Source organism: Botrytis cinerea, chromosome 7 (assembly GCF_000143535.2).
Source record: "Botrytis cinerea B05.10 chromosome 7, complete sequence".
In the NCBI taxonomy this organism is placed as follows: Eukaryota; Fungi; Ascomycota; class Leotiomycetes; order Helotiales; family Sclerotiniaceae; genus Botrytis; species Botrytis cinerea.
The window spans coordinates 2,189,543-2,216,383 of NC_037316.1; the positions used below are offsets into that span (position 1 = coordinate 2,189,543).

General features: G+C 41.1%; 7 protein-coding genes across 10 annotated transcripts; 4 read left to right on the forward strand and 3 right to left on the reverse strand.

Annotated features, from left to right (window-relative positions):
- Positions 1 to 164: 164 nt before the first annotated feature.
- BCIN_07g05930 (hypothetical protein) lies at positions 165 to 3,046 on the reverse strand. The gene has a single exon (XM_001549543.2). It carries the CDS (start codon positions 2,726 to 2,728, stop codon positions 587 to 589), a length of 2,142 nt encoding a protein of 713 aa, XP_001549593.2. The 5' UTR covers positions 2,729 to 3,046; the 3' UTR covers positions 165 to 586.
- A 4,554-nt stretch (positions 3,047 to 7,600) lies between these two features.
- On the reverse strand, positions 7,601 to 8,960 carry BCIN_07g05940 (hypothetical protein). Of its 2 annotated transcripts, none has more exons than XM_024694192.1 (2): positions 8,854 to 8,960; positions 7,601 to 8,629 (listed from the first exon to the last, which is right to left on the reverse strand). In XM_024694192.1, exons 1-2 carry the CDS (start codon positions 8,903 to 8,905, stop codon positions 8,304 to 8,306), a joined length of 378 nt encoding a protein of 125 aa, XP_024549981.1. In that variant the 5' UTR covers positions 8,906 to 8,960; the 3' UTR covers positions 7,601 to 8,303. The 2 variants fall into 2 exon arrangements, with proteins under 2 accessions (XP_024549981.1, XP_024549982.1); XM_024694193.1 differs by having other exon boundaries at positions 8,850 to 8,960.
- A 25-nt stretch (positions 8,961 to 8,985) lies between these two features.
- BCIN_07g05950 (hypothetical protein) lies at positions 8,986 to 12,232 on the forward strand. Its single transcript, XM_001549545.2, has 3 exons — positions 8,986 to 10,061; positions 10,192 to 10,506; positions 10,678 to 12,232. Exons 1-3 carry the CDS (start codon positions 9,789 to 9,791, stop codon positions 11,638 to 11,640), a joined length of 1,551 nt encoding a protein of 516 aa, XP_001549595.1. The 5' UTR covers positions 8,986 to 9,788; the 3' UTR covers positions 11,641 to 12,232.
- Positions 12,233 to 16,204: 3,972 nt separating this feature from the next.
- On the forward strand, positions 16,205 to 18,884 carry BCIN_07g05960 (hypothetical protein). 3 transcript variants are annotated; one of them, XM_024694195.1, is made up of 5 exons: positions 16,205 to 16,493; positions 16,582 to 16,994; positions 17,336 to 17,588; positions 17,735 to 17,929; positions 18,019 to 18,884. In XM_024694195.1, exons 2-5 carry the CDS (start codon positions 16,969 to 16,971, stop codon positions 18,469 to 18,471), a joined length of 927 nt encoding a protein of 308 aa, XP_024549985.1. In that variant the 5' UTR covers positions 16,205 to 16,493; positions 16,582 to 16,968; the 3' UTR covers positions 18,472 to 18,884. The 3 variants fall into 3 exon arrangements, with proteins under 3 accessions (XP_024549985.1, XP_024549983.1, XP_024549984.1); XM_024694196.1 differs by having other exon boundaries at positions 16,205 to 16,354; XM_024694194.1 differs by having other exon boundaries at positions 16,205 to 16,994.
- A 2,219-nt stretch (positions 18,885 to 21,103) lies between these two features.
- Positions 21,104 to 22,459, reverse strand: BCIN_07g05970 (hypothetical protein). The gene has a single exon (XM_024694197.1). It carries the CDS (start codon positions 22,347 to 22,349, stop codon positions 21,267 to 21,269), a length of 1,083 nt encoding a protein of 360 aa, XP_024549986.1. The 5' UTR covers positions 22,350 to 22,459; the 3' UTR covers positions 21,104 to 21,266.
- Positions 22,460 to 22,874: 415 nt separating this feature from the next.
- BCIN_07g05980 (hypothetical protein) lies at positions 22,875 to 23,406 on the forward strand. The gene has a single exon (XM_001549548.2). It carries the CDS (start codon positions 22,933 to 22,935, stop codon positions 23,314 to 23,316), a length of 384 nt encoding a protein of 127 aa, XP_001549598.2. The 5' UTR covers positions 22,875 to 22,932; the 3' UTR covers positions 23,317 to 23,406.
- Positions 23,407 to 24,524: 1,118 nt separating this feature from the next.
- BCIN_07g05990 (hypothetical protein) lies at positions 24,525 to 26,019 on the forward strand. The gene is made up of 2 exons (XM_001549549.2): positions 24,525 to 25,093; positions 25,158 to 26,019. Exons 1-2 carry the CDS (start codon positions 24,614 to 24,616, stop codon positions 25,950 to 25,952), a joined length of 1,275 nt encoding a protein of 424 aa, XP_001549599.1. The 5' UTR covers positions 24,525 to 24,613; the 3' UTR covers positions 25,953 to 26,019.
- The last annotated feature ends 822 nt before the right edge of the window (positions 26,020 to 26,841 follow it).

The window sequence follows — 26,841 nt, forward strand, 5'->3', positions numbered from 1 at the left end:
CTTACGTGATCGATTATATCCATTTTGTTCCTTGTTGTCGACCATTTACTCCGTTGAGGCTATTTAGAATATGCTTCAAGTGGAAATCTAGCAGCAGTGCTCTCTTCTGAAACGTACCGGCTACATCCATCAATATCACACTACCGCTTACATTGCGTCACAAGTGTAAACCTCATCCTGTCAATATTGCTTATTCAATTCTTTTTGATTCGTCTAGATACGCTTCGAGTGATCGTCTGGAAGTATGATTGTATCGATTAGGCCGAGGCGCAAGAATCAAGGCACAGGATATAGAGAACAGGTCAAACGTTTCTTTGCAGAGCAAGAGATCATTTGACCCAAGTGTGTTCTCAATTAATGGGTGGTTATAATCATCCTCACCGATCTCATCTATATCCATATCTCGTAAAAACAATCGGCAAACTCTCTGAGTATACCGGTCTAGTAGTTGCGTGCGTTTCCGAAATCAAATTGGGATGGCAATCAAAACTAAATCGGCTTGTTCATGCAATCTCAAATTCCTCTTTCATGATTCCTACTCCTCACTATTCGTATGTAAAATTAAAGTAATTCTAACACACGCTTATCACCCCCAAATATCATCTTCTCGCCATCTCCTCCCCCCCTCACACTTTGTCGCTTCTTCTTCCTCCCCGGTCCAACAACTCCAAACCCCACTCTCCCCCCTCCATCGCCAACCGAACGACGTCCTTCCCAACATCTCCACCCCCACCCCCTCCTTTCCCCAAAGGAACTCGATCCCCGCCACAACCCTCAACCTTTCAATCACATTTTCTCCGATCTTTTCCCTTTCCCCATTCATCCACTCAAACAATCTCCTCGTCCTCTTCCCCAACTCTTCTTCTTCCCTCTCACATCTTTCCACTTCCAACATATCCGCTTGATCCTGGAACTTACGATCATCTACTTCAATTATCTCTACTTCTCCTGATCTTGTGTACATCCCTTGTCGATTAACGCGTTTCACTTGATGCCACCAGCATTCAGGTGCTGGAACATGGAATTCCACGCTCTTCAACTGAGGCTGTCGAGCAAGAGGCGTGAAAGCTTTATATATCTCTTCATGTGAGATTTTCGGATCAATTCCATCAGTCTTCCAATTACCATTCTCGGACTTTGAGTAATTGGAGCCGGGGAGTGATGGTATATCAATTGCGAGATCTTCAATTGACGATGAATTAAGAACAGAAACCAATGTGGAGATCTGCTTCGGTAATTGTGAGTCTGATCCCCAAGAGAAAAATGGTATCCCGTCGTACATGTGAAGTTTTGTGAGATTCGTATGTCTTAATAAGGCATCCAGTAATTTCTCTGTAGCTTTATATTCTGTTGTCGAATCGTTGCAGGTAATCATTCTCGGGAACGAAGTTTCACGGATCGAAAGAGATGTGAGACTTGTTCCGTTGCTCGTGATATCGTCCAAAAAATCCACTACTGTTTCCCATTCCGATTTTACGTCGTATTTCCATGGATTTCTCATTCCATGGATTTTCAGCTCTTTCAATCCAGTCAATACACCTGCAATCCCCAATTTCTGCACCGCAACTGGACTAGGTTTTATTATATGAAGAGTCTTCAATTTAGACCAATCCATGACTTTTAACCAAACATCCAAATTCGACACCCCATCAAAGGATGGAAGTCGTTCAATAGGTATGTAACGAATCGCATTCACGCTACTCAAACGATATTTTCCAATCTGGTCAATGAGCCACATTGGGAGTTTATTCCAAGGAAACTTGAGAAGTGTCCGCCAATCAACTTTGGGCGTTTCGATATTCCTGTACCATCCACTTCCTCCATCAGGCGATTCCTCAAAGTCATATCCTTCCACGACCAACTTTTCCAGCGGGGGAAATTGGATCGATGTCATATTTTCCCTATCTGTATTAAACTCGCTCGAAAGAAATGGAAAGGCCTCAATCTCATTATCAACCACGCATCCAAAGTGCGACAATCTCAACTGTAATTCCCGCAAATTCGGCGGATTAGAGCGCAGGATCTCGAAAAGAATCCGCATCGAAGCCGGATCTGTCGGGTAGGAATTTTCGATGTCGACATTGATGGAATATAATAATGGAGAGCCAATGATCGAACGTGCATCTTCCTGCAGACGATTTGCCACAGCGGTGGAGTTCTCCGAGACCTCTGTATAATACCATAGATTGGAATATCTCATGCGGGGAAGTTTGTGTAAGTGAATGCGGATACCTGGATTCGTTACGCTGAGATTGGAAAGCATCTCGGGGGGGATAGGTTGAGAAATTTTCCAATCCAGGACTGAGAGATTAGGAAGATTTAAAAGCAGATTTGTAATGCCGGGCCAGATCACGCTTTCGGTGTATTCGTCACTCCATCCTGTAATTTCGAATGTTTGGACTGCTTTTCTGTATTCAGTGGATGAGGGTTGATTGAAGAACTGAAGTAAACTATCGAAAAACCGTGTGTCTTCCGGTACGGACAATTCGATTTGAAAGTCTCGGTAGCTCTCTGGCGGTTGTGGCTTGAAAGGTTTTGGTGAAGACATGTAGCTGCTGTCTGACAGACCCATATCCGGTTCTCCAAAGTTTTCCCATTCTTCTTCAAGTGCTATCAAGGCGTCTCGTGCATCGAAATTCTCACGAGCCATCGTTTGTGCTATCAGCAACAGAAACATAAAAAGCAGCACGACCGAACGTGAAAATGTACGGCTACTCGAAGAAGCCATGTTGAAAATCCTGTAACAGAGAAGAGCTTGATTACTCTCGCGCTGATACTTTCAGTGTTTATATATTTATACACGCTCCTCTCGTCATACTTTTAGGCAACTGTGCCGCTTGCTTTAGGTATCATGTGGCCTCAACAACCGTCAGCATATGTGTTCTCATAACCCGACGTCGTAATCCCATCCATTCCATTTCTGCCTTGAACGATATATAGAGAATAGGAACAGTAATATTCGTCAGTAGAGTCATGATCATGATAATTTCAAAATGCATGTGATTCAGCCTGTTGAGATTCAGGAGGGTGGGGATGCTGACCAATCTTATGATGGTTGAGGATTCTAGGTGCATGGAGGAGTGTGATTGATTATCCACGTGGTAATTCCAATATATGATATATTACATGACTATGTAAATACTCATATACATACGCTGAATAAGTAGCCACATCGTCTCATCCTCAAGCCTCACAAGTACCAATTCCACTCCCAACTCCTTGTCGCAAGATTCTTCCCCCTAATTTGCATTCGATCAATCGATCGATCCATCCATCCATCCATACCACCAACCTACTCTACTCTACTCTACTCTACACCATTCCATCCGCAAATCCAGCTAGATTACTATATTTTCAATTCCATCCATCCATCCATCCATCCATCCACCTCATCTTAGATACTCTACCTATTTATCAGATAGACAGACATATAGATAGATAAATAGATAAAAAGATAAATACCCAACACATCTCGAAGAAAACTAGACCATCAAAACACATTAGTTAATACTTAACATTTTATATATGAGATTCGACATTCGACATTCGACATTCGACATTCGACAGTACCCCAGATTCATATATAAAATAAGCAGTATTGAAATTAACATTAACATCAACCCAGACGCAAACAAATAAGCAAACAAGTAAACATGAAATCTACTAGAACATCGTCATTTTCTAATCCGATCAAAGAAAAAAAACAAAAAAAACAAAAAAAACACACAGCAATAATAATACAATACAATACATATTGACACTACCTTTAAAAGAATCATACCCCCTCTGCACTCTCCACATAATCAATACCAACCATCTTTATAAAACATTTTCTACAAAAATCCATCCTTTCCAGTCCCGCTCGAATTCCTTCCTGCGTTCTTCATAGAGAAACACTATGTATAGATCTCCAATTCCAATTCCAATTCCAATTCCAATTCCAATTCCAATTCTGACCCCGTACCCCCGCTACTCTATGCTTTTATATGGATTACATAGTTCAACCTATTTAATGTAAATGCGCTTGCATTTTGTTTATTCGCTTGGCTGAATAGGAAGATGGGAAGATAGGAAGAAAGAGAGAAAGAGTTGAATAGAAGAGAGGAGAAGAGAAGAGAAGAGAAGATGATTTTTATCCATCCATCCAAGACAGAGAGAGAGAGAGAGAGAGGATGATTGAGAAGAAGATTTAAGAATTACAATGAAATGATATAGGTGGATGTGATAGATAGATAGTACGATGATTAGCAATCTCGATCATGTATTCCACCATTTCAAAAGGCAAGAAGAAGAAGAAGAAGAAGAAGAAGAAGAAAAACACAAATGTCCAATTCAAAACGAGCCACCGAGCAAACACCAAGTATAAAGCCAAAGTTTAAAATCTAAACCGACAATATCACCATCACCAGCAGCAGCATGAAACTTAACAACCCATCCTCATCCCACCTATCAAAAGAAGAAGAAGAAGAAGAAGAAGAAGAAGAAGAAGAAAAGACCTCGCACCCATCCAATCCCCAAGAAATCATCAACAGCCAGCCATCCAGCCAGCCAAGCCCTGTCCCGCCCCGCCCCAACAGAGCAAGAGCAAGAGCAAGACCAAGACCAAGACCAAGACCGCGACCACCACAAGACCCCCAAGCCAAGTTACCCACCCAACCCCATACCACCAGGCAACCTACCCACCCACCTACCCACCCACCAGCCCAGATGCACCCAGCAACCGATGTAACTATACAAGGATATATGATGTACTAAACTGTACTAGACTATAAATCACGAATGTACACATCGTACTTCATGAATAAACGAGGCTGAGTGAAGATCGATTTGGATTTTTGGTTGAATTTTTCGATTTGGTTATTCGTAGAGAGGGAGGCAGGGAGGGAGGGTGAGTAAAATAGATTTGAATGAAACTCTGAGTGGAAATTGGGGATTGGATGTACTGGGTAGAGGTGGTAGATATATCTATATCTATATATATAGGTTATAGAGATTTAGAATGAGAATGAGAATGAGAATGAGAACGATATCTCTATAGTGTATATATGTAGATATATGATTTGCTTGCTTGCATGCTTGCTTGTGTGAGAGATTTGGAAGTTTGTTCGGGGTGTGGAATGGAATGAATGAATGAAAGGAAAACACACGTGATATGGAGTGGAGCGGAAAATCGCGATATGTTGAGAAGAAATAATATAGTACGATACGATACGATACGATATGATATTTCACCCCTCTATCCCATCTCATCTCATCTCATCCCATCCCATGTGATTCCGATCCGATTCGAGGAGAGAGAGAGAGAGAGAGAGAGAGAGAGAGAGAGAGAGAGAGAGAGAGAGAGCTTTCTAGTCCTACTTACCTTGGAACTATATGTATGTATGTATGTATGTATGTATGTATGTATGTATGTATGTATATTCATCCATCCATCCATCCATCCATCCATCCATCCATCCATCCCAAGACAAGACAAGACAAGACAAGACAAGACTAGATATGAAAATGCAGCGGTGAACTATCACCATCATCACCATTACCACTATCACTACCATCACTACCATCAAAAACTCACCATCAAAAACTCACCACCATATCCTATCCTATCCTATCCTATCATATGCGAATGCGATAATGGGAAATACGATTGATTAGGATCGGGATCGGGATCAAGATTGGGAATGGGATTGGGAATGGGTTGGGTTGGTGTAACATCGCTTTTGGGATGGATGGATGGATAGATGGGAACGTGAGGGTTTATTTTATTTTATTTATGGATGGATGGATGGAGGCAGGGAGGCAGGGAGGGAGGGGGATCCACTTGATTGTAACATTGGGGGGTCTTGGTGGGTGAGGGAGTGAGTGAGTTGATGGATTGATAGAATTGATAGAATGAACTACTTGTGTATGTACGTATGTAAATAGATAGATAGATAGATAGATAGATAGCAAATCGGATTATCAAAACCATCAAAACTATTCTGTTCCGTTCTATTGTATTGTATTGTATTTTATCATTATTCCTATTCCTATTACATTACCTACCTACCTAACTACCTTTTAATTCCCAATCGTTCCATTCCATCGTCCAAACCTTATCAATTATGGAGAGAAAGTCCTCTCTCTCTCTCTCTCTCTCTCTCTCTCTCTCTCTCTCTCTCGCATAATAACAGATCGACGTCTATCATTCGAGAACAATTATGAATCATGAATATGGGACTCTGCGAAAGGAGATGAATTTGAAATAGTTCAATGATTTGGAAATACAATATAATATAATATAATGTTACGGTTCGGTTCGGTATAGTATGTCTGGTATGGTATGGTATGGTATGTATGCGTGGACTTGAGTATGGATGAGACAAGCAGATGGACAGACAACCAAGTATGATGACCCATGAGCATGCCATGATTATAGAAACCAATGAATAGAAGAATTTCAGTAATCGCTTCCTGCTCGGTTCAATATCCTTGTTGTGTCTTGTGCTTGTTCGCTCTGATTGCTATGTTTTATGTTTTACGTTGTATGTATGTAAGTATGCCTGCTTACTTACGATGTATCTCTCGGGATTTGTGTTTTGTTTCTTGGGAGGCGAGGATGGATGGACGAGAGGGATCGGGAGACCTAGTAAGAACCGGTGGACCTTCCGTGTTCTGGTGGGTAGGAGGGTGGTGCTGCAGTCAGAACTTAAGATACGAGTCCATTCATTCATTCATTCAATCAATCAATCTGTTCATTTCCTACGAGAGAACCAAGAATAAATCCTCCTCGTACACGATGACAATGATCCAAGTATCCATACCCAACCAAGCAAGGCAAGAAAACCAAAGGCCAACCAACCGCTTCGAGGATGGCACGGCACGACTCGAAAACCAAAGGACGACGAGGTGAAATCCCGAGCAGGCCAGACGAAATGCTTAAATTGAGTTTGTCCCGACGCGGACTATCGTGCGTGCTATTTGTTAGATCGATTTCTCGGATCAAGGATTTTTCTTGCAGACGGTTTAATTCGGCGAGGCGGCAAAGAAAGCTTGCCCTTCTTATACGAAGCAAGCTCGAGGCAGGCAGAGTGCGGAAATGGAAATGGAAAAATTGTTCTGGGCTTGGGGCGGATAGGATAGAATAGGATAGGATAGGATAGGTACGTACAGGATTGCCAGGTGGCGATCATGAGGCAGAGGGAGAGGGAGAGGGAGAAATAATTCATCGGCTGCAACAATCACAGTCATAATCACAAGCATAACCATAACCATAACCATAACCACATAACCACGATCATAACACAGGGGGAAGGGTGAGAATAGGGCCGGATCATTGATCTTTGACGTGGTGCCAGAAATTCGGGCGAGAATGATCGGTGTGATAACCTTATGATATGCAGATGATATGTATTGGGATGGATGGGATTGGATAAGCGGCGATGAACGATGGATGAGACGAGAAAACGATAAACGGTAAACGGTAAACGGTATACGATAAAGCAAGCAGACAAGCCAAGCTGTATGTATTTGTTTTTTTTTTTCACACACACACACACACACACACTCTCTCTCTCTCTCTCTCTCTCTCGATATCTATATAGATAGATAGGTACACCGGTCAGGTCAGGACAGGTCAGGTCAGGACAATTCCCATCAATTGGTATGATATGATGGTCTCTTTCTTTTCTCGGAGAATTTTAGAGGGGAGTGGATAGAACGATGAATGATGAACGATGAACGATGAACGATGAGACGTATCTATTAGTTGATCTTTTGGGGAATCTCGAGATAACCACTCGCACCGTAACCTTGGGGGGGAAGATTATCGGTGTTTCCAAATTCCAATCAGTTGGGTTTTGGTATCGTGATGCTGATTCGATTACTTGAGATTTTGTACCGTGTTCTCCACTATTGTGGTGTGGAGGTGTTGGGACTTGGGACTTGAGGGATGTTGGTGGGTGGTGATGTTGAAATGATACTGATACTGATGTTGATATGATACTGATATGTATGTACTGATATGTATGCACTGATACTCCTAATGATACTAATCCTGATACCCAATCCAAAAGATCAAATGAACGTCTCTCGTCCTATCTGAAACCCATCCCAAAGTCATCCCATCCATACCATCCGTACCATCTATACCATCCATACCATCCATTCTTCTTTCTCCCTCCCATCCTCCCTTTCCACCACCAATATCATACGTTACATACAAAGATCATCTTCAAAATCGGTGGTAAGATGAACTCTCCCACCCCCATTCAATGTAGTATGGCATGCAACCATCCGTTGAGGGTTAAACCCAGATGCAATTTTCATGCAGCCAAGAATGAATTCAAAGGCCAAATCCCATGGATCCACCGAAACCCTTGCCCCGCATTTTCATCCGGTAGGTGGTTACTACTCTGCACTTGGAATTGTTCGGATGGCTTTGGATGTTGGGTGGTGGGTGTTGGATATTGTGTATTGGGTCTTGGGTATTGGATGCTGGATGTTGGATATTGGACGCTGGGCATTGGACCTTGGACCTTGGGCCTTGACCGATGACTGTGGCCGTCGTCGAACTTCCTGTCTGTGGAATTCCAATGAAGAAGGCGTTCTTCAGATTTGGAGCGAGCGGTAGAAATTGTAAGCGTAATTACTAAGGAATCAGTCATTCATTCTCCAACAAATCCCATGATGCAAAATCATTCTCATGTCTCTTCCTTCGAGCAGCCTTCACTCTAGCCTTCACTCTAGCCTTCACTCCAGTCAGTCTTCACTCCCCGACACTTGCCTCTCTCACCAGTCAAATCGCTTCCCTCCCCTTCCCCATGTCGATTGTCGTGCGGAGAAGGTTACTAATTTGAATCATTTCTCACCTACCAGGCAAGCCCAAGCTCCAATTAAACCGCCGGGGCTTTGATAAGTCGTGCATGAGATTACTCCTTTGAGAGGAGAGAGGAAAGAGAAAGAAAAAAAAAAAGATTGGCGGGCAAAGATAGATAACGTATCAATGATTGTCATGATTATCACAGACTCGCACGTCCATCCGACATCACACTTATTACTAAATCAAGAACCGCCTGGTGATTGATTCAAACATCTGCAATTAAAACATGGGGGAACATAATTGTGGATGCGCAGTGCAGGGACAGGCAAGGGCTAAGAATGGAGATGCAGCTTATAAGTAGTTTAAGAACTGCATCCGTCGTGGTTGATATACGATGTGGTTGTTGCTAGTGCTTCATAGGTCGAGAAGTATAATATCACATTGACCTCGCCTTACCTCACCTCACCTCGCCTCACTTCACCTCAACGTCACTTCATTTGGACCTCATTCTATTGCTTGCTGACCTGGATATATAATTTGCATCTTCGTTCCGATTCACTTTCCCCGGCTGCGAAAGACGCGAAGAAGAATATTCATATTCACCGTAGACTTGTCACCAATCTCATCGGAATAACGGATTCACGCTTGGGAACGGCTTGATACCTTTTGTGTCACTTTTGTTCGTGTACAGGTCAACAAGGTGATTGGACCATATCGAGGATCTGAAGACGCACTAAGGGTGAATCTTTTCTCCACGACGGCTTCAAAAGATCTCTACCGCAGCGGGAAATTCGCATAAGACTTTCTTCCTACCACTTCTCAAATCTCTCCCCTTCAACTCTCCCACACCAAACAACTTCTTCATCCGCCCACCCATCGACCGTCTTTTCCATTAAGAGATCGATCTCCAACTCACGTTACACTCTTTCTCAATAATACCAATCATACCTAATATCCCAAAACATTAATTCGCATTCGTCCATTCAATATGGAGAAAGAAGCGGCGCATGCGCATTCCCCAGAGGTTGCCTCCGTTCAAGATAATGTCGATTTTCGCACCAATACTCCTACTACCGCCGTCGATCAGCATGGATGGAAGCATAAGCATCGTCAATTCCTAGGCATGACCTTTTGGTATGCATCTCCTCGAGTTCAACTTACCATGGTTGCATTCGTCTGCTTCCTCTGTCCGGGTATGTTTAATGCGCTTGGTGGTCTTGGTGGTGGTGGAAGATCAGATACTACTCTTGCAGACCATATGGTGAGTTATCTTCTGTTGATGCTTCTTTAAATTCGATTCTCGATCTTGGCGTTCATGATGATGGAATTTCCCTGTATAAAATCGAGGCATTTTCCAGTCACGAATTTATTACTAACATGATACTTCCTAGAACACCGCTCTATACTCAACCTTTGCAGTCTTCGCTTTCTTCGGTGGAACTTTCGTCAATAAATTGGGTATCAAGGTTTGTTTGGCCTTTGGTGGTATTGGATATTGTATTTATGCAATTTCTCTCCTCGCCTCTGTTCACGCACATGTTGATGGCTTTAACATCTTCGCCGGTGCGCTTCTTGGTATTTGTGCTGGTCTATTGTGGACTGCGCAAGGAACTATCATGGTTTCCTATCCATATGAAGGTGACAAGGGAAAATACTTTGGTATTTTCTGGGCTGTTTTCAACTTTGGTGCTGTCCTTGGTGCTTTGGTAAGTTTGATACCATTTTTTTGCACTTTCTGTGTGATCAAGTTTATCTATAGCTTGTTTCGCTCTTTCCGACTTTTCTGTTTCTTCTCATTTGAGGTTTCAGGTGTGAAGAAGACATCGTTTCAGGCACTACAGATAAATGTCAGAAGATCACAGACTAACAGGTTTTAGATCCCACTTGGTCAAAATATCAATGTCAAAACCAACAGTACTGTCACTGATGGAACCTATATCGCATTTATCATTCTCATGTTTGCCGGTGCTGTTCTAGCTCTCTTTTTATGCAACGCCGATGATATTGTTCGACCTGATGGTACCAAAGTTGTTCTCATGAAACATCCATCCTGGAAATCCGAATTTATCGGTCTTTACGACACCATTGTTCAAGAACCATTCATCATCCTCCTCTTCCCCATGTTCTGGGCTTCCAATTGGTTCTACACTTATCAACAAAATGGAATCAACGCTGCTGTTTTCAATACCCGTACTCGTGCTCTCAACAACGTTTTATACTGGACTGCACAAATTTTCGGCGCCATCATCTTCGGTTTCGGTCTCGATGCTGGTAACTTCCGTCGTTCGGTTCGTGCCAAGTCTGCTCTCGCTCTCCTTTTCTCTATCACCATGGTTACTTGGGGTGGTGGATATGCTTTCGAAAAAACCTATACCCGTGAGAGCGTCAGTTCAGGAGATTATGTTCCTGTCGACTGGACTGATGGAGGTAAAAAATACATTGGTCCTATGTTCCTCTACATCTTTTATGGATTCTTCGACTCTGCATGGCAAGGATCGGTATACTGGTTCATGGGTGCTCTTTCTAACTCTGGTCGTAAATCTGCCAATTACGTCGGCTTTTACAAGGGTATTCAATCAGCTGGCGGTGCGGTCATGTGGGCATTGGATGCGAAGAAAATTTCCTACCATGATGAATTCATCAGTAACTGGATTCTCCTCTCCGTCTCTTGCGTCATCGCTGCTCCGGTCATTTTCTTGAGAATCAAGGATACGGTTACCGTCGCGGAAGATTTACAAGGCACGGATGAAACACTCGCAGATGTGGTTCCGGAAGGCCACGAGGAGAAGTTGGGTGGGGGTCATGAATTGAATACTCATGCTCGTTCTGATCATGTTTAGATACTCGTTTCTTTTCGGGTTGCGTGCGTCTTATTACTCATTCTTTTTTCGATTTGAGATTAATTTATCGCGTGGGCTTTTGTGGATTTTGCTTTGGGGTGTGATTTCTGGGGTTTGTGGTGGTGGGGATGGGGATGGGGATGGGAGGGTTGAAATGAATGAATGGATACATTGATTAATGGATGCGTTGATGCATTAATGCATTGATTGATGAATGGCAGGATGGATGAATGGATAAATGAATAGCTAAATAAGAAGATAAACATACTTCATTCCTAATTTGCGCTCTCTCTCTCTCTCTCTCTCTCTCTCTCTCTCTCTCGCTTCTCATCATCTCTCACCATTCAATACGCTATTTCGGGAAAATGTAACGTTCTTTCTAATCATAGCTAGTTTTTGGTCAGTCAGTCAGTCAGTCAGTTGATTCTATCTCTCTTTTTGTCTTGTTCTTGCTCTTGCTCTTGTTGATAAGTCAGATTAGACTAGATTAGATTAGGTTAGGTTGGGTTGGATTTGATTGAAATGGATTGGAGAGAGAGAGAGAGAGAGAGATGAATAAGCTGGATTGGAATTATGAATTATAAGAATTACATGAGTTATATGAGTTGAGTTGATATCATAAAATTTATAAATATAATGTGATGTGATATGATATGATATGATATGATGTGAATTGTGCTTTTAGCTGAGCGTAGCTGAGTGGAGTGGAGTGGAGTTTGATTGGGCTTGGGGTTTGTTGGGTTTTTGGGATGGATGCTGAGATGGCTTTTTGATTAGATGATTGGATGAATGGCGGATTAGATGGTTGGATGGTTGGATAACTAGGTAGATGGATAACTAGATAGCTATACTATACTCATTATCATACCATTCTATAGTATTATAAATATCCAAATATCTACTTAATAAATATCATCTTTATAATCTCTATGTAACTATTATATATTATGTATTATATATAGGTTTTTGATAATGTATATGTATATATATTTGATATGTAAAGTAAAGTGAAGTGAAGTGAATATTATAGTGTTATTATTATTATTCTTTCTTTTTTATAAGTTGGTTAGTGATTTTGTGGATTTGTGTTGTTGTATTGTATTGTTGTGGGTGTGTGGGTGTGTGAGTGTATGGATTGGTATGGAGGTGGATGGATAGGGAGGAGAAAAGAGAAAGGGGGGAGGGAGGGAAGTAGAGAGAAAGGGAGGGAAGTAGAGAGATGGGATTGGAGTCATGTATATATGTATATATAGCTATCTCTTACTTGTTCGAGTATGATAGGATGGATGTATTCTGATCTGTATATGCTGCGAGTGAGTGAGTGAGTAAGTAAATAAGTGAAAAGGAATGTGAAAATAAATGTAAATATAAACACAGTAATGTATATAAATAAAATAAACCCTTCATTGAAAATATTCGGATTCCTGTTTATTTCCTCCACGATTCACCTCGTTTATTATATTTATATATAAGTTATACTATTAATTATTTACTTATAAATAAACTTACAAATAAGAGTTTCGTTTGTATATATTATTATTATTATTATTATTATTATTATTATTATTATTATTATTATTATTATTATTATTATTATTTATAATTAAATCTCGAGCGTAGCGAGGATCGGGGGTTTGGGGGCTGGCCCCCATAAAGATTAAAGAAATAAAATTAAAATTATATATATCTTAAAAAAAAGAAAAAAAAGAAAAAAAAAGGAAAAAAGAAAAAAAAAGAAAAAAAGCTACTATGAATCCACAGTCTGAAAAATTCTTTTTCCCCGACGGCTAGTCTTGAATGTTAGTATTGTATTGTATTATATTATATTGTGTTTTGTTTTGTTTAGAGTGGATAGCGACTAGCGGTTAGCTATGTATATATGTGTAGTAGAGAGTGGATTTTATATGAGGGAGCTTGTTTAGAAGAGCTGGGAGAGGGAGGAGTTGGCTTTATGGGGAGGGGTATGATGTAGGAGTTGTGGGATTGGAGGGTTTTATTGTGTTTGTGTGATTGGTTGATTTTATTTGTTTATATTTGAGTTTGGGCTTGAGGGGTTTTCTGAAGTTTTGTGGGATGTGGTAGGGTAGGGGAGAGGGGAAGGAGAGGGGAGTAAAGATGAAATGAGTAACTCGTAGTTTACAGTTTGTTAGGTTTAGATTTGAGAGTTATATTTTATTAGGAGAGGGAATAAGAAACAGGGGATTAAATATTAAATATTAAATACTATAAATTACTCTTATATTATAGAATTAGAAGATAGTTTAGTTTACTCTTCTTATATCTTTTAGATTCTATAATAGATTCTTTAATAGATTCTACCTTTTCATAACTTACTATAGATTCTATCTTCCTACTACTCATTACGAAACCTAAGAGATATTTGAATCATTAATCTTAGAATTCAAATGTCGCTCGAGTAAATCTAGATCAACTAAGTAACATCAAACCCATCCCCTCTGAAAATAATATAATACAACTTCTCTGATTCAGACTATTAAATAATGTAAATATTATATACTTATATATACAGAACTTGAGTAGATTAATTTAAATCAGTATTTATTAGTTAATTTATCACGGAAAGAAACGAGGAAGTAATTAGATGAGTATAAATATAATTTAATTACATAGGTATACAAATGAATCATTACCATCCGCTTAAAAGTACCCCGCTTCAAATAACTACAAAACTTACTTAGAGAAAGAATTCTCAACCCATGTAGGTAATATAATACAAATCAATATACACAGAAATGCCCAAATGATTTCTGCTTCCGTATTCGAAAATACTAAAAAATGAGTCTGGGATTCATGAGCAAGATTTAGTGAGTCAATCTGATGAGTCGAGTAGGTATATTCTGTTGATGAAATGATATGTGAATATAACAAGCAAGGGGTCACGGGAACGATGTCCAGGAAACGGAATATGTATCAAGAAAAATCTCACAGCGTTCAGGAGTGATATGTAAATCGTATCTCACATCTCCCAAGTATGAATAATCTACCCATGGAACGCAAGATGTCGAATCCCGAATCCACCAATCTCATCCGGAATCCACGCACGTGGAAGATGGATATGTGTATTTGGTATTGGAGATGGCTTTTACGCGTGTTCTCTGCGTATCTGTAGTCTCCTGCGAAATTGTCGGGGTGGGTCGGTGTCTGGTATGGGTTGGAGGAAGGTTGTGTGGAGGATTGGTGGGAGTGTTGATATGGGGAATTTATGGGTGAGTATGCGGTGATGGGGTATGTAGTGTAGTGGGGGGTGGGAAGGTGTATGAGGGGGCGAGGAGTGGGGAGAGGATGGGTTTGTGGAGGTTGAGGGAGGTGTGTTGGAGGAAGTTTATGGAGGGGATCTGGTGGGGGGAAGGAGATGGGTTCGTTGGGTGTCCCGTTTCAGAAATGAGAGGTGGAATGGAATGCTTGGTGATGTGCGGGAGGAGGAAGATGGTGGGTAGTGAAGATAGTTAGGATCGAGTTTGTTTGAGTATAAGATATGGGAAACTTTAAGGGGTGTTTGTATTGTCTCAACTCGCGATGAATTTCAATAGGGAAACACGTATTTACTGTAAATGTATAGCCAACTCTCCAAAACTTAAACACACTATTCCAAGAGACACTTCATACATGATGAAATTAAAGCGCCTAGTAAGCCGCTTGGAATTGTCGCGTTGGGCCAAATATCAAAACTTGGAATAGTCAAGAGCAGCATTCTCTGTATTCACGAAGTATGAATATTGTAAATATGAGTAAAATAGACTAGACTAGATTCACGTGGGAAACTTCGGCACACGCCAATGTCATTGATAGGGGTCCGAACCTTAATAATTAGCTAATGGCCGCCAAGTATTGGGCACTAATAATTCCTCGAGCTCAGCTTAGCTAAATCTCGATCTCGATCTCAACCTCCCTCCATTGTAGATACGGAGAAGTGCTTGAAGTAACTTTTTCGCAGGTATTATCAAGATACTGTCCTGACGATACTAGACTCTTGGACACGCACTTGATACATTCAAAAGTCGAGACGTGTATGGATTCCTACTCTTGCTTTGATATCCTGTGACCAGAATATACTATAATAGAGCAGAACCAACTGGTTAACGATACAGTCTTCGGACATCCCCAATCATGAGATGTACGTATTTAACCACGTATATGCAGCCAGCAACGCTAAAGAAGATATCAAGAACCTGTACATACATTGAACTATGGAAGTGAGAAGCCCCCAAATTCTCACTTGATGAATGATGGATGGTGAATGATTTATGATTTCTCGTCCAGCGCCACGCACGACCGACACGATTCTTTCTCACCACAACATATCTCGTGAGATTGATATGTATGCATCAAGAAAATTAAACAACAAGTACACCCGTCCATTCAAAAAGCAGTCTACCCGTATAGATAAGTAAGTAAGTAGGTCTGCATCCGTGTCAAGTGTCCGGCCGAACGAGAAGAAAAAAAGACGAGAGGTTGGGGAACGCGCCACGGCTTCGGTCTATCCCATCCATGCCAATGCCCATGCCCATGCCCATGCATATTAATTATCCTTATGTGATCCCATGTCATTCCATGTCATCCCACTCCACCGTCGAAGGTTTTGGTTCCTGAATGAGTGATTCACGCAGTTTCTAGACGGGGCTTGGATCGGAATTGCTCAATGTGATTTATAGACAATTCACGAGATGGGATGTCGTTGTATGGGATTTGATAGGTTCGTTGCTCTCGCCATCAACAGAATCAAGGGCACGATATGGAATTATATGGAGCCATCATGTATTTATCACCTAATGGAGCGTGAAGCCAAAGTCCCACCGGCGATTTGCGTATTATTGGGATCATTGGGATTGTTGGTATTCATTCTTCTTCCTTTTCTTGCCCTGCCCTGCCCTTTCGTGCCCTTTCCCAGCCACACGTTTGTTAATTACTTATTTGATCCAGGAGACTGACGGTACACACTCGAGGCTGATTGAATTGATAAGGATATCGATCGTTCGTCTTCAGCTCCGTCCAAAACATATTTTGTTTTTCCATTTCCCTTCCCTTCCCTTCCCTTCCCTTTCAAAGTACACCACGCACGACACCTCAACCCTCTGTTCCCGCATCTGCATCTACCGCCCATCTCCCATCTCCCATCTCCCATCTCCCATCTCCCATCTCTGCCTATCACTTTTTCTCTCCGATATCAAAATCAATCAATTGTGTTTCACAAACGCATCCCATCCATAAATTCTGCCGATTCGAAGAGAGGAGACTGGAACTCACGTCTTGTACATCCATTCCTGTCGGCACTTGTGGTTTTCCTATTGATAGAGTCATCCGATAACAATGGCATCCCCTCCATCCCCACCATAGTAAGTCCTATCTACTCTCTTCATTTATTGATTCATACATCCCAAGTTGCACTCATTCAATCTTTCAATCTTTCCATTTTCAACCCATATCCACACGTACACACACATACACATACACACATACACACACACACACACACACACACACACACACACACACACACACACATCATATCACATCAAACCACATCAAACCACCGTATGCATTGGCACATTTTCAAAATGCCACGCAACAAATACACGCCCACAGGCTCCATCCCTCCTACCCACCCCCAAGCATCTCCTCGCGAACCCATTCTCCCCTCCAAACCTCAAACTCTAACACATTCATCTCCTTCCAGCGATAATACCGAGGATCCTTTGGCCAGTCAGAAAATGATGCATGGCAATTCCATGCCGGAACCCAGCGAATCTCCCAAATCTCAATTGCATGATGCCATTGAGAGGATTCAGTCTTTGCACAAGAGGAGAGCCCAGATTAAGACGATTTATGAAAATGAGAGACAGTATCTGGATCAGAGGAGTCAGAAGACGAAGAGTAGTTTTGAGGGGTTGATTGTTAGTACGGAGGAACAGATACAGAGTATTAATGAGGTGAGCTTTGATTCTTTTTCTTGAACCTTGAATCGAGGTATGAGGGTAGGAATAGCTAGATGTGGAAAAGCTAGACGTTGGAAATACATCGAGATCAAAGCGAAGGGTTCAATCCAAATTTGCAGCTTCTAACATTTTAAAAACAGTTCCCAGCTTTCGACAGTCATCCAGATTATACAGAGGTTAATGGAAAACTACATTCCGTCGCATTGGACACCAAAGCTCTCTTTCAAAATGTTAATGCTTTGAGCGAATCAATCATCATGGCACTGGACGCTTGGTATCAAAAAGAAGTCGATAAATGCGCATATGAAATCAAGCTCGCAGAAAAAGATTACAAGGTACATTCACACTCTTCTCACCACACCCTTCCACTACACCTAATCCTAGCTACCCAAATCTCAAATTTCCAATAACTAACACTCTCCAGCGTTCCTTCGATACCTGGCAAGATCTCATCAAATCCGGCGATCTCTTCGGCGCATCCGAACCCTTCAAAGCTCCCGCTCCAACAAATCCCGGTCCTAGTTCCTCTCGTTCCTCGCACCAATTGCAAGATGGTCCCGATCCTCATATGTATGCAGCTCCTCCGGTTCCCAATCCTAATAATTCCATTCCGCATAAATCCGACACGATCACTTCACAGCACAATATTAGACCTCAAAGTAGTAGAAATGCGAGTATAGATATGGGTGCGAATATGAGTGGTGCGATGATGAACGGTAGTATGAATGGAAGAGGAAATGGAAATGGAAATGCGAATGCGAGTATGAATGGAGATATGAATTATCCGCCTAACTCTAGTGAGAAGCGATCTGGGGGAAAGAAGAAAACTTTTAGTTGGTTGAGTGGAGGGAGTGGGAATGGGAAATATATTGAGTGAGTGGGTGGTAGATGTGGTGATAATGGATGGAGATGGAGATGAGTATCGAATTATGAGGATGGATGGTTGCGAATAAAATGGGTTGGATGGTTGGTTGGAGGGGATATCTTTGTAAATGAATGGCGTTTGGGAATACCGTTTATGGATGTCATGCTAAGGCATACATTGAATAGCAAGAAGATGGTACATATAGTGAGAGATGAAGGGATGGATTGGAGCTTCATTATGTTATGTTTGATTTTTTTTTTTTTTTTTGATTTCTTTTTCTTGCGAATTGGTAATGATGATGAAATGAAATGAAATGAAATGGAATGGGATAATTACATATGATGGATGTAGAGATTATGTATTTAATTAATGATTATACGATTGTTATGATATATGTGTGTGGGTATATGTTTAAGTGAATGACAGAGTGAGTCTAGGAGGGAGTTATGGGTGGGGATTGAGTATGGAAATCAGATGGATGAATGGATGGATGAGTAAACTAGATTATTATAGGAGGGGGAGTGCAGAGGGCGAGTGCGGGACAGAGGTAGGAAGCGAGATAGATGGGAAAGGGGGATGGGGGATGGGGGAAAGGAGAATAAACGAATGGATGGATGGATGGATGGATTTGATAAGAGAGAGTTTAAGATGGGGTGGTTCGCTTCGATTCGCTTCGGTTGGCTTTATGAAGGAGGGGAGAGGGGAGAGAGATTTGATTTCTAGTTTTTGGGTTGAGGGGTTTGGGGTTTGGGGTTTTTCGATTTTGGGAGGGGAGGGGAGGGAAGATTTAACAATGGGTGTTTATTTTTATATCTCTATCTATCTATCTATCTATCTATCTATCTATCTATCTATCTATATACCCAGATCTTTAATCCCAACCCCCCCTCCAAAAGAAATAACAATATATACATACTCCTTCTAAATCCTCTCCTCTTTTCTCTCTTGCTCCTTTCAAGAGGTATAAGAGTAATTCATCGAAATGCATTTCAACTATACTGGCATCGGAATAATATGCATACTCTGGATAATTTGAGCACCCACCTGGGAAATTTTCTATCTTGGGAGGATTTTTTATTTGTCTGTTTCTGTTTGGGTGACTTGGATGGATGGATAGATGGATAGAGAGACTGGGTATATACTATTATGTATGTATGTGTGTATGTATGTGATTATCTCTACTTTGTCTTTGAGGTTTGGGGTTTGGGGTTGCGAAGAAATGGATATGTATAGTTATAACTACCTATCTAGAGCGACTAGCTTGTTGTTATGAAAGCGCTTGCGGATGGATTGGTTTGGTTGGGACTTTTTATTAAAAAAAAAAATTTGGGGGGGGGGGGGGGGGGAATTGATGATGAGGTGAGGTATGAGATAGATTGATTCTTTTGGTAGGATTGTTTATTCATCGGGAGATGGATGGATGCTCTATTCAACTTCTCGGTGGCTTGGAAGATTATGGATTCGTAAAAGCAAACCAAGTAATTATGTACTCCATATATCTATATAGTAGGTCATTTTCATATTTGCAGATTTATAAAACCTCTTCTGATTGATCATAAATAATATACAAAACTTTCTATTAATTGAAACTTAATTTTTCTAATCAAACAAAGGGAAAAACTATACAAAACTATTTCAATCCAATACACAACCTTAAAAGGAAAAAAAAAAAAAAAATCGATTAAAAAAGAAGTAATTAAATTAAAGCAATTGAAAGCTTTCTAATAATCTAATTAGTTTTAGAATAAACCCTATAATAATAATAATAGAATCAATTGATTAAATTGAAAGAATCAATAAAAATAAATTTGAAGATATATTTGTAAGCAAATATATAATATCTGAGACACAATTGCCTTAGTCATTTTTCAATATTAGAATCTGAATTAGAATCTGAATTAGAATGTGAAAATAAGAAAGAGAATTAGAAAGAGAATTAGAAAGAGAATTAGAGAGAGAATAAGAGAGAGAATTAGAAAGAGAATAAGAAAGAGATTTAGAAAAGAAAAGAGATTTAGAAAGAGAGTAAGAAAGAGATTTAGAAAAGAAAAGAGAATTATAAGATTTTAAGATTTTAAAATTTTAAAATTTTAAAGTTTAATTACATTTCTAATGTCTTTATATAAGTAAGAAGTAAGGGATTAGTAAAGTTTATAAATTATTATTATTATTATTATTATTTATAATTAAATCTCGAGCGTAGCGAGGATCGGGGGTTTGGGGGCTGGCCCCCATAAAGATTAAAGAAAAAAAATAAAAAATTTATATATCTTAAAAAAAAGAAAAAAAGATAAAAAGCTTCTACGAATCCACAGTCTGAAAAATTCTTTTTCCCCGACGGCTAGTATTACATCAGATTAGATTGCATGTCCTCCTCCTCCTTCCTCCCTCTATCCTTCTCTATTCAGAGAGGGAAAAAAATATTTTTTCATTCTGTATGTTTGAAAGATTGTATAGTGTATCAATCAATAGTCCTACCAAGATAAGCTCAATTGTATATATAGTGTTGTGATCGATGTTCAATTTAAGAATATATTGAATGGATGTTGTGACTATATTATTCCGTGTACGCTCCCATACTGTGTCGCGCTGGGTAAGCGTGCTAGTCCTGTTGTCTGTGTCTCACTCTTTTAATTCTGTCTCATGTACACTCACAAATATCACAAATGGCACAGGATTTTTTTAAAAGAAAAGTCAATTTAGTTAAATTACAAAACTCCAGAACAAAGACAATAAAGAAATTGTGAGACGAGATCAGAACCAGCCTGATCATCATCATCATCAAAACTTACCACCAGAAAAGAAATCTAATTCAAAATACTCACCAAAGCCATCAGATCAACCGAGACAACAGGAGAAGCAGGGGAAGAATCTTCCTTCTCGGAACCATCAACTGCGAGATTTCGAAACTCGCGAGCAAACGCTGGAGTGTCATTTCGCGAATCGGAAACGGGGATCTCGGCGCCAGCAGGTGAAGAATCTTCATCATCGGCGATGATAATGGGTTGTCTGCGGGTTCTTCCCAGGGGGGTAAGCTGAGGCGAGAGCTCGGTAGCTGTAGAGCGCTGTCTATGACGAGTCACTTGCCCGCGAGCAATCGTAGTAGCGTTCAAATGGGCTCTTCCTTGCAACTCTCTCCCAACGACTTGACGGATGCGCGGAAGCGCAAGACGAAGAGCGGGGCTTCTTCGGAGAGTTTGAAAGTGAGCGGGAGCGAGCGTGAGAGCACCGGCTCGGGGTTGACTTCGATTCTCGGGCTGTGGAGTGCCATGAGGAGGAGAAGCTTGCGGGGTTTTGATCAGAATTCGTCCGTTGGGTAGGAGAATCTGCTTGTCCGGGAGGAGTAGACAGTTCGGTGGGATGCGAATGCTGCCGCCTGAGACTCGGATGTTGCCTGCTCGGAGGAGAATGGTGCCTGGAGGGAATGAAGGCCTTGAGGCTTGGTTGACGGGGCCTTGCATTGGAACTTGGAAAGGCACTTGCTGTGTCTGTGGGGCTTGGAGTGGAACTTGGAAGAGCACTTGCTGTGTCTGTGGGGCTTGGAGTGGGACTTGAACTGGCACTTCTCTCTGCTCTCGCACTTGCTGTTGCAGTTGCTCTTGCATCGGCGTCTGAATTCTACTTTGTCGCTTCATCCTTTGCGCGTTCGCCGCAGTCATCTCATCGGCTCCGTTGCAGCATTCGCGATACTTCAGTTTGAGGGGCCCGCGCTGTATCAATCTATGCGGCCAGCATTCCGAAGAATGAAGATCGCCGCCGGGTCGATGTCGTGCTTGTTCGGTCAAAAATATGCTGAGGAGCGTGGAGCCTTTTATCTCTCCAGAAGACCGTGATTTGGAGATTGATTTGAGGAACTCGACCTCGGGTACTGACCATATATGATTCACCATGGTGGGCTTTGGAGTGTGAAAAAAGGTTCGGTGTAAATACTCGGGGGTATCCGACTTGGTTAGTTGGTTGTAGTAAGAAGTGTTGGGTTTGAGTAGATAGTTTGAAATGCTGAGATACTTTATTACTGTGATATTTTCTGTCCACTTTATGCGTGTGCACGTGGACTGTTCAGTAATTCTTCTCGGACAATGTTTCTTTGGCCCAGTTCGTTTTTCTTTCAGAAATTATTAGACAAAGAATTTTTACACAAAGAGGATTTCGAGATTAACCATACGTTATTGTGCTCTTGTTATTGGTGTGAGCATTGTTCGTTTGTTGATACGGAAATGTTCACTATTTAGTCTGAGAATTAGTAGTGTGTGTAAGCACCCTCCTGAACTAAGTGGACTATCCACCAAGCCAGAATACTAGCATCTGAACAAGATTTACATATATATAGTAACGGCCTCGTCTCGACGTTCCTCTCCCATCTGTCCACTATAACTACTTTGCTTTTCTGATAATCCTATTCGAACTCCCCCAAAGACAAAAGTAAGTACTAAGTAAACACTCCAAACCCCAAACCCCACCAACAAACTAATCATGCGTCAACCCCCTACCCCCTTCCCTCCCAGCGAGAAATCCCACATCCTCTCCCTCTGCACCCAGCACAACATCCGTCTCGACCACCGCACCAGCCGGTACACCTGGCCACAACTCATCTTCGCGCTAGAACGCGAAGCTCCTCTCCACTATCCCGGGGGAGAACACTTTGTCACCGATCCTTGGCCCCCAAGAATTTACATCACTCGATCTCTCAGAGGATACGTCAGGCGCTGGATGCGCGCGGCGAAAATAGAAGAGGCTAGGAGGATGAGAGCTGAGCGGGGAAAGACTTTGACGGAGACTATTGAGGAACACATTGAGTCGGGGAATTGTGTGAGGACGGATTTTTGGGGGTGGGTTATGGAGCCTGGGTGGGTTTAGTATCGCTTGAGGTGGTTTCGCTTAGGTGAGTGTTTGTTTCGGTAAGGGCTTGGCGGATAGATGGTTGAAATAGAATTTATTATATTATCATATAGAGAAAACGAGATTTGAATGTGATGAGATAGACATGAGTGAAAGAATTTGAATCGTGAGTGACAAGATATTTCAGAAGGATTTGAACATTCAGCCTATGATTAGACGATAGTCTGGCCCATTGAAATGGTCACGTGTAACTTTAACTTAAATTAGACGACAGTTTAGAGATTCTATCTTCCAAGCACTTCAATTCGTTGGAATATGCCATCATTTGAAATTAGATGTTTATGTATAAGCACCGTAGAATTGTCATGAAGTTAGAGGGTCTGGCAGCAAATCTACAAGTGGAACATTACGGGTGCACTTTCGACAAAAAGAGAGGACGACGTCATCGCATGGTAGTAGTGGCTGTTTCTCTATTGATTCAGTCTATCCATAGCTAATATCACACCGAATATAAGATGCGCCTATGAATGTTTGGATGCACGAGATGATAGAGTTTTTTCTAATGATGTACGCTAGGTCGCTGGCTTTCTTGTGTGTATAAAAACTATCATACTTGTAGCTTTCAATCGAGACAATTGATCAACCATACCTAGCATCACACCTTTGTGCTAATGACTGTAAAGATCTTGCACTCAGTTTTCAAACAGCTACTGGTCATTCCTCAAGAAGCGAATTCAACTAATCCCCGAGGAATTATGAGTTAGATACCACGATTAGATGAGACGATCAAGCTGTCTACTAATATATTTCTAGAAGTGAATTTGTTAATAATTTTGCCCATGCGCCGCCCCATGTATGCTAATTAGACAAGCTCACTTCTTCGTAGTACGGTCGGCCTGCCGCTATCTCTCAACAGATGTACGATCATCAAAGTAATTTACTGACGTCTTCAAAAAGTCAACTAACTCATAACTTCTTCATATCCCCCTTGGACCAATTAGATACGTACGATTTGGTTGAGCAAAAGGAAATTTTCAGCAAAACGGCAAGTTCAAAGCTCATCCACTTAGATATCTAACATAGTGAATTCATCCATGCAAGATGAGAGCGCATGGGAAGTGACATTTATCAGAGATACGGCAGACACCAGCGATTGCGCGTGCGGGGTGAATCAAAACTGAAATCCAGCAGCTCGCTATTTAAGAGGTCAACCTTTTGCCTCCCACGATTTTATTTCTTTACCTTTACAACAAATTCTACCATATCCACCCCAGCCTTTGTCTCTCGAGTTTTCGAGTAACATCCATCTTTCATCATGCCTTCAAACAATCGTCCTTCTCGCAATCGCAAGATGCCTGAGAGATTTAACTCTCCATCCGTTCAAATCGAAACCTCCACCCACAGCCAGACTGTTGCCACTGTACCTAGCACACCTCCACCAAGCACTCCTAATCATGCTTCTTCCAGTTCTCCATCTTCTGCCGCATCAACTCCAACTCCTCTCATCAGAAGCGGAGGTATTCAGTGGAGAAAGAACCTTAGAGCTACTTTGCCTGCAGCAACCGAAGTGCAACATTTATCAGCACAACATAGGCAAGAGTCTGAAGCCTCGGTCGTAGAAGCTCAGGCCAATTCCATTCCGGAACCCAGGCGTGAGGTTGGAGAAATTTCGGTTCACAAGCCTGAAGATGAATACGACGTTGATTCGCCTTACTTTGGACTGGAACATACTCCAGAGTGGGATGATTTGGGAATTGATATCGATGATCAAAGCCAAGGAAGATGGTATCCACCTGTGAGTTCTAACATTCTAACATTCTATCACTCGTTTCATGTAGCTAATTATTGTGTTCTTCTAGGGATTGATGGCACCTCCTGCTTACAACTCTCTTTCCCCCGCTGCAAGAATCATGCTATTTCACGAAGTCACTAAGAAGATGCCGTTCAAGAATCTAGTCGCGTATCTTAATGTCACCGATGATCAATTGGATAACTTCGTTGAACTACACAATTCAGAAATTATGCGATACATAAAAGAGGAAGAGCTTGAACGCTCTGTTGAGGCACGAATGAGCGAAATCCGCAGACGTGAGAACCGATTGGTCACATCTGAAGAATTTGACTTGATGTTGTACGAAGAGGTCGACTCGAAGCTTCCACCAACAGTCCTTGATTCTCCCATTTCACTTTTGGAAATTGGCAAGGCTATCGCTTTTCTTCAGACCTGCTATGGCTCACAAATACCTGGAAACCACTTAAACAATGGCTTGCGTTTAAACAATGTCGTTCTCTCATTATCTGAGTTCAACGAGATCATCGAGGAAATGGGAAAATACCATTGGCTTGGTGAGAGCCATTACTATGATTTCAATCATGATTTGGGCTTGGCAGAATATATTGATGAGATCAATCGTGTTAACAGTGTCCAAGAAAGCGTTTCTTCTGCCCAAGAGGCTGAGAAACCAGCTAAGCAACCCATTGGTCGCCCAAAGAAGCGAGGAAAGCAGTTCGGCAACAAACCACTTCGCAACAAAGCAGAACTCTTGAAGATGGTTCTGTCTTCTAAGGTACAGCAAATGGATAGCGGTGAGGACGAGGCTGCAAAAAATGCTGAGGGTGGAGCTGTAGACAAGGGAAAGAGAAAAATGCTTTGAATGTTTCAAATTCGTTCGCACATTGGGATTGGGTTTTCGCGGGGAATCAACATTTTGTTACATAGCATAAAAACATTCGCAGATTATCGTCTTCATAATGATGATGATGTTTCTTAGATAAAAATCGATGAATTTTCTGAACATATTGCATTTCACGTGACCATATATGTATCTCGCTAAATAATGAAGAAGCCCAATATGAAGAATTAGACCTTCCAGAATCAGTATTTTAGGTGATAACTTATGAATTTTATGAAATAGATTCAAAATTTCAGATGATAATGGTAAAATCTCAGTCAATCCAATCGACTAGTTCGTAGATCATGTGCTCTGAAATAATCACTGGCTTTACTATAGAAATCAAATGTCGAAAAATAATTTGTGTGCATCCCCAGTTTCGGACTTTGACAGATCTCATGAAACTATCACAGTAGTGAATTTTTCTCCTAGTTATTGGAAGCAAAGAGATTTTTACTGTATAGCCTTGAGCCAGGTGAATTTTCAATGATACCGGAACTGATTCCGTGCCCACGATTCACATGTCAAACAAAACACTTAGGGCCCGTTCGGATCGATTTTTTAGGCGATGTAGAGCTATATTTGTTGACAATATAGATCCAAATTAGTGTTTATCGAATGCAAATGTTGCTCAACAATCTATATTGATAATAAAATTGAAAAAAAGTAATTTGCTGAATGTTGATGTTGAGTTACAAAAAGTTACAAAATGTGAATTTACAAATTTTGAAAATTTGTATGATAGCTTTGTTAAGCCTTGTCAAATCTGTAATGCAACTTTTATTAGTATTTGATAATATTTGTTAACATTTGTTACTTTATATTTTGTAGATTTATAAAATTTAGGTTAAATTATTAGTCAACAAATTAT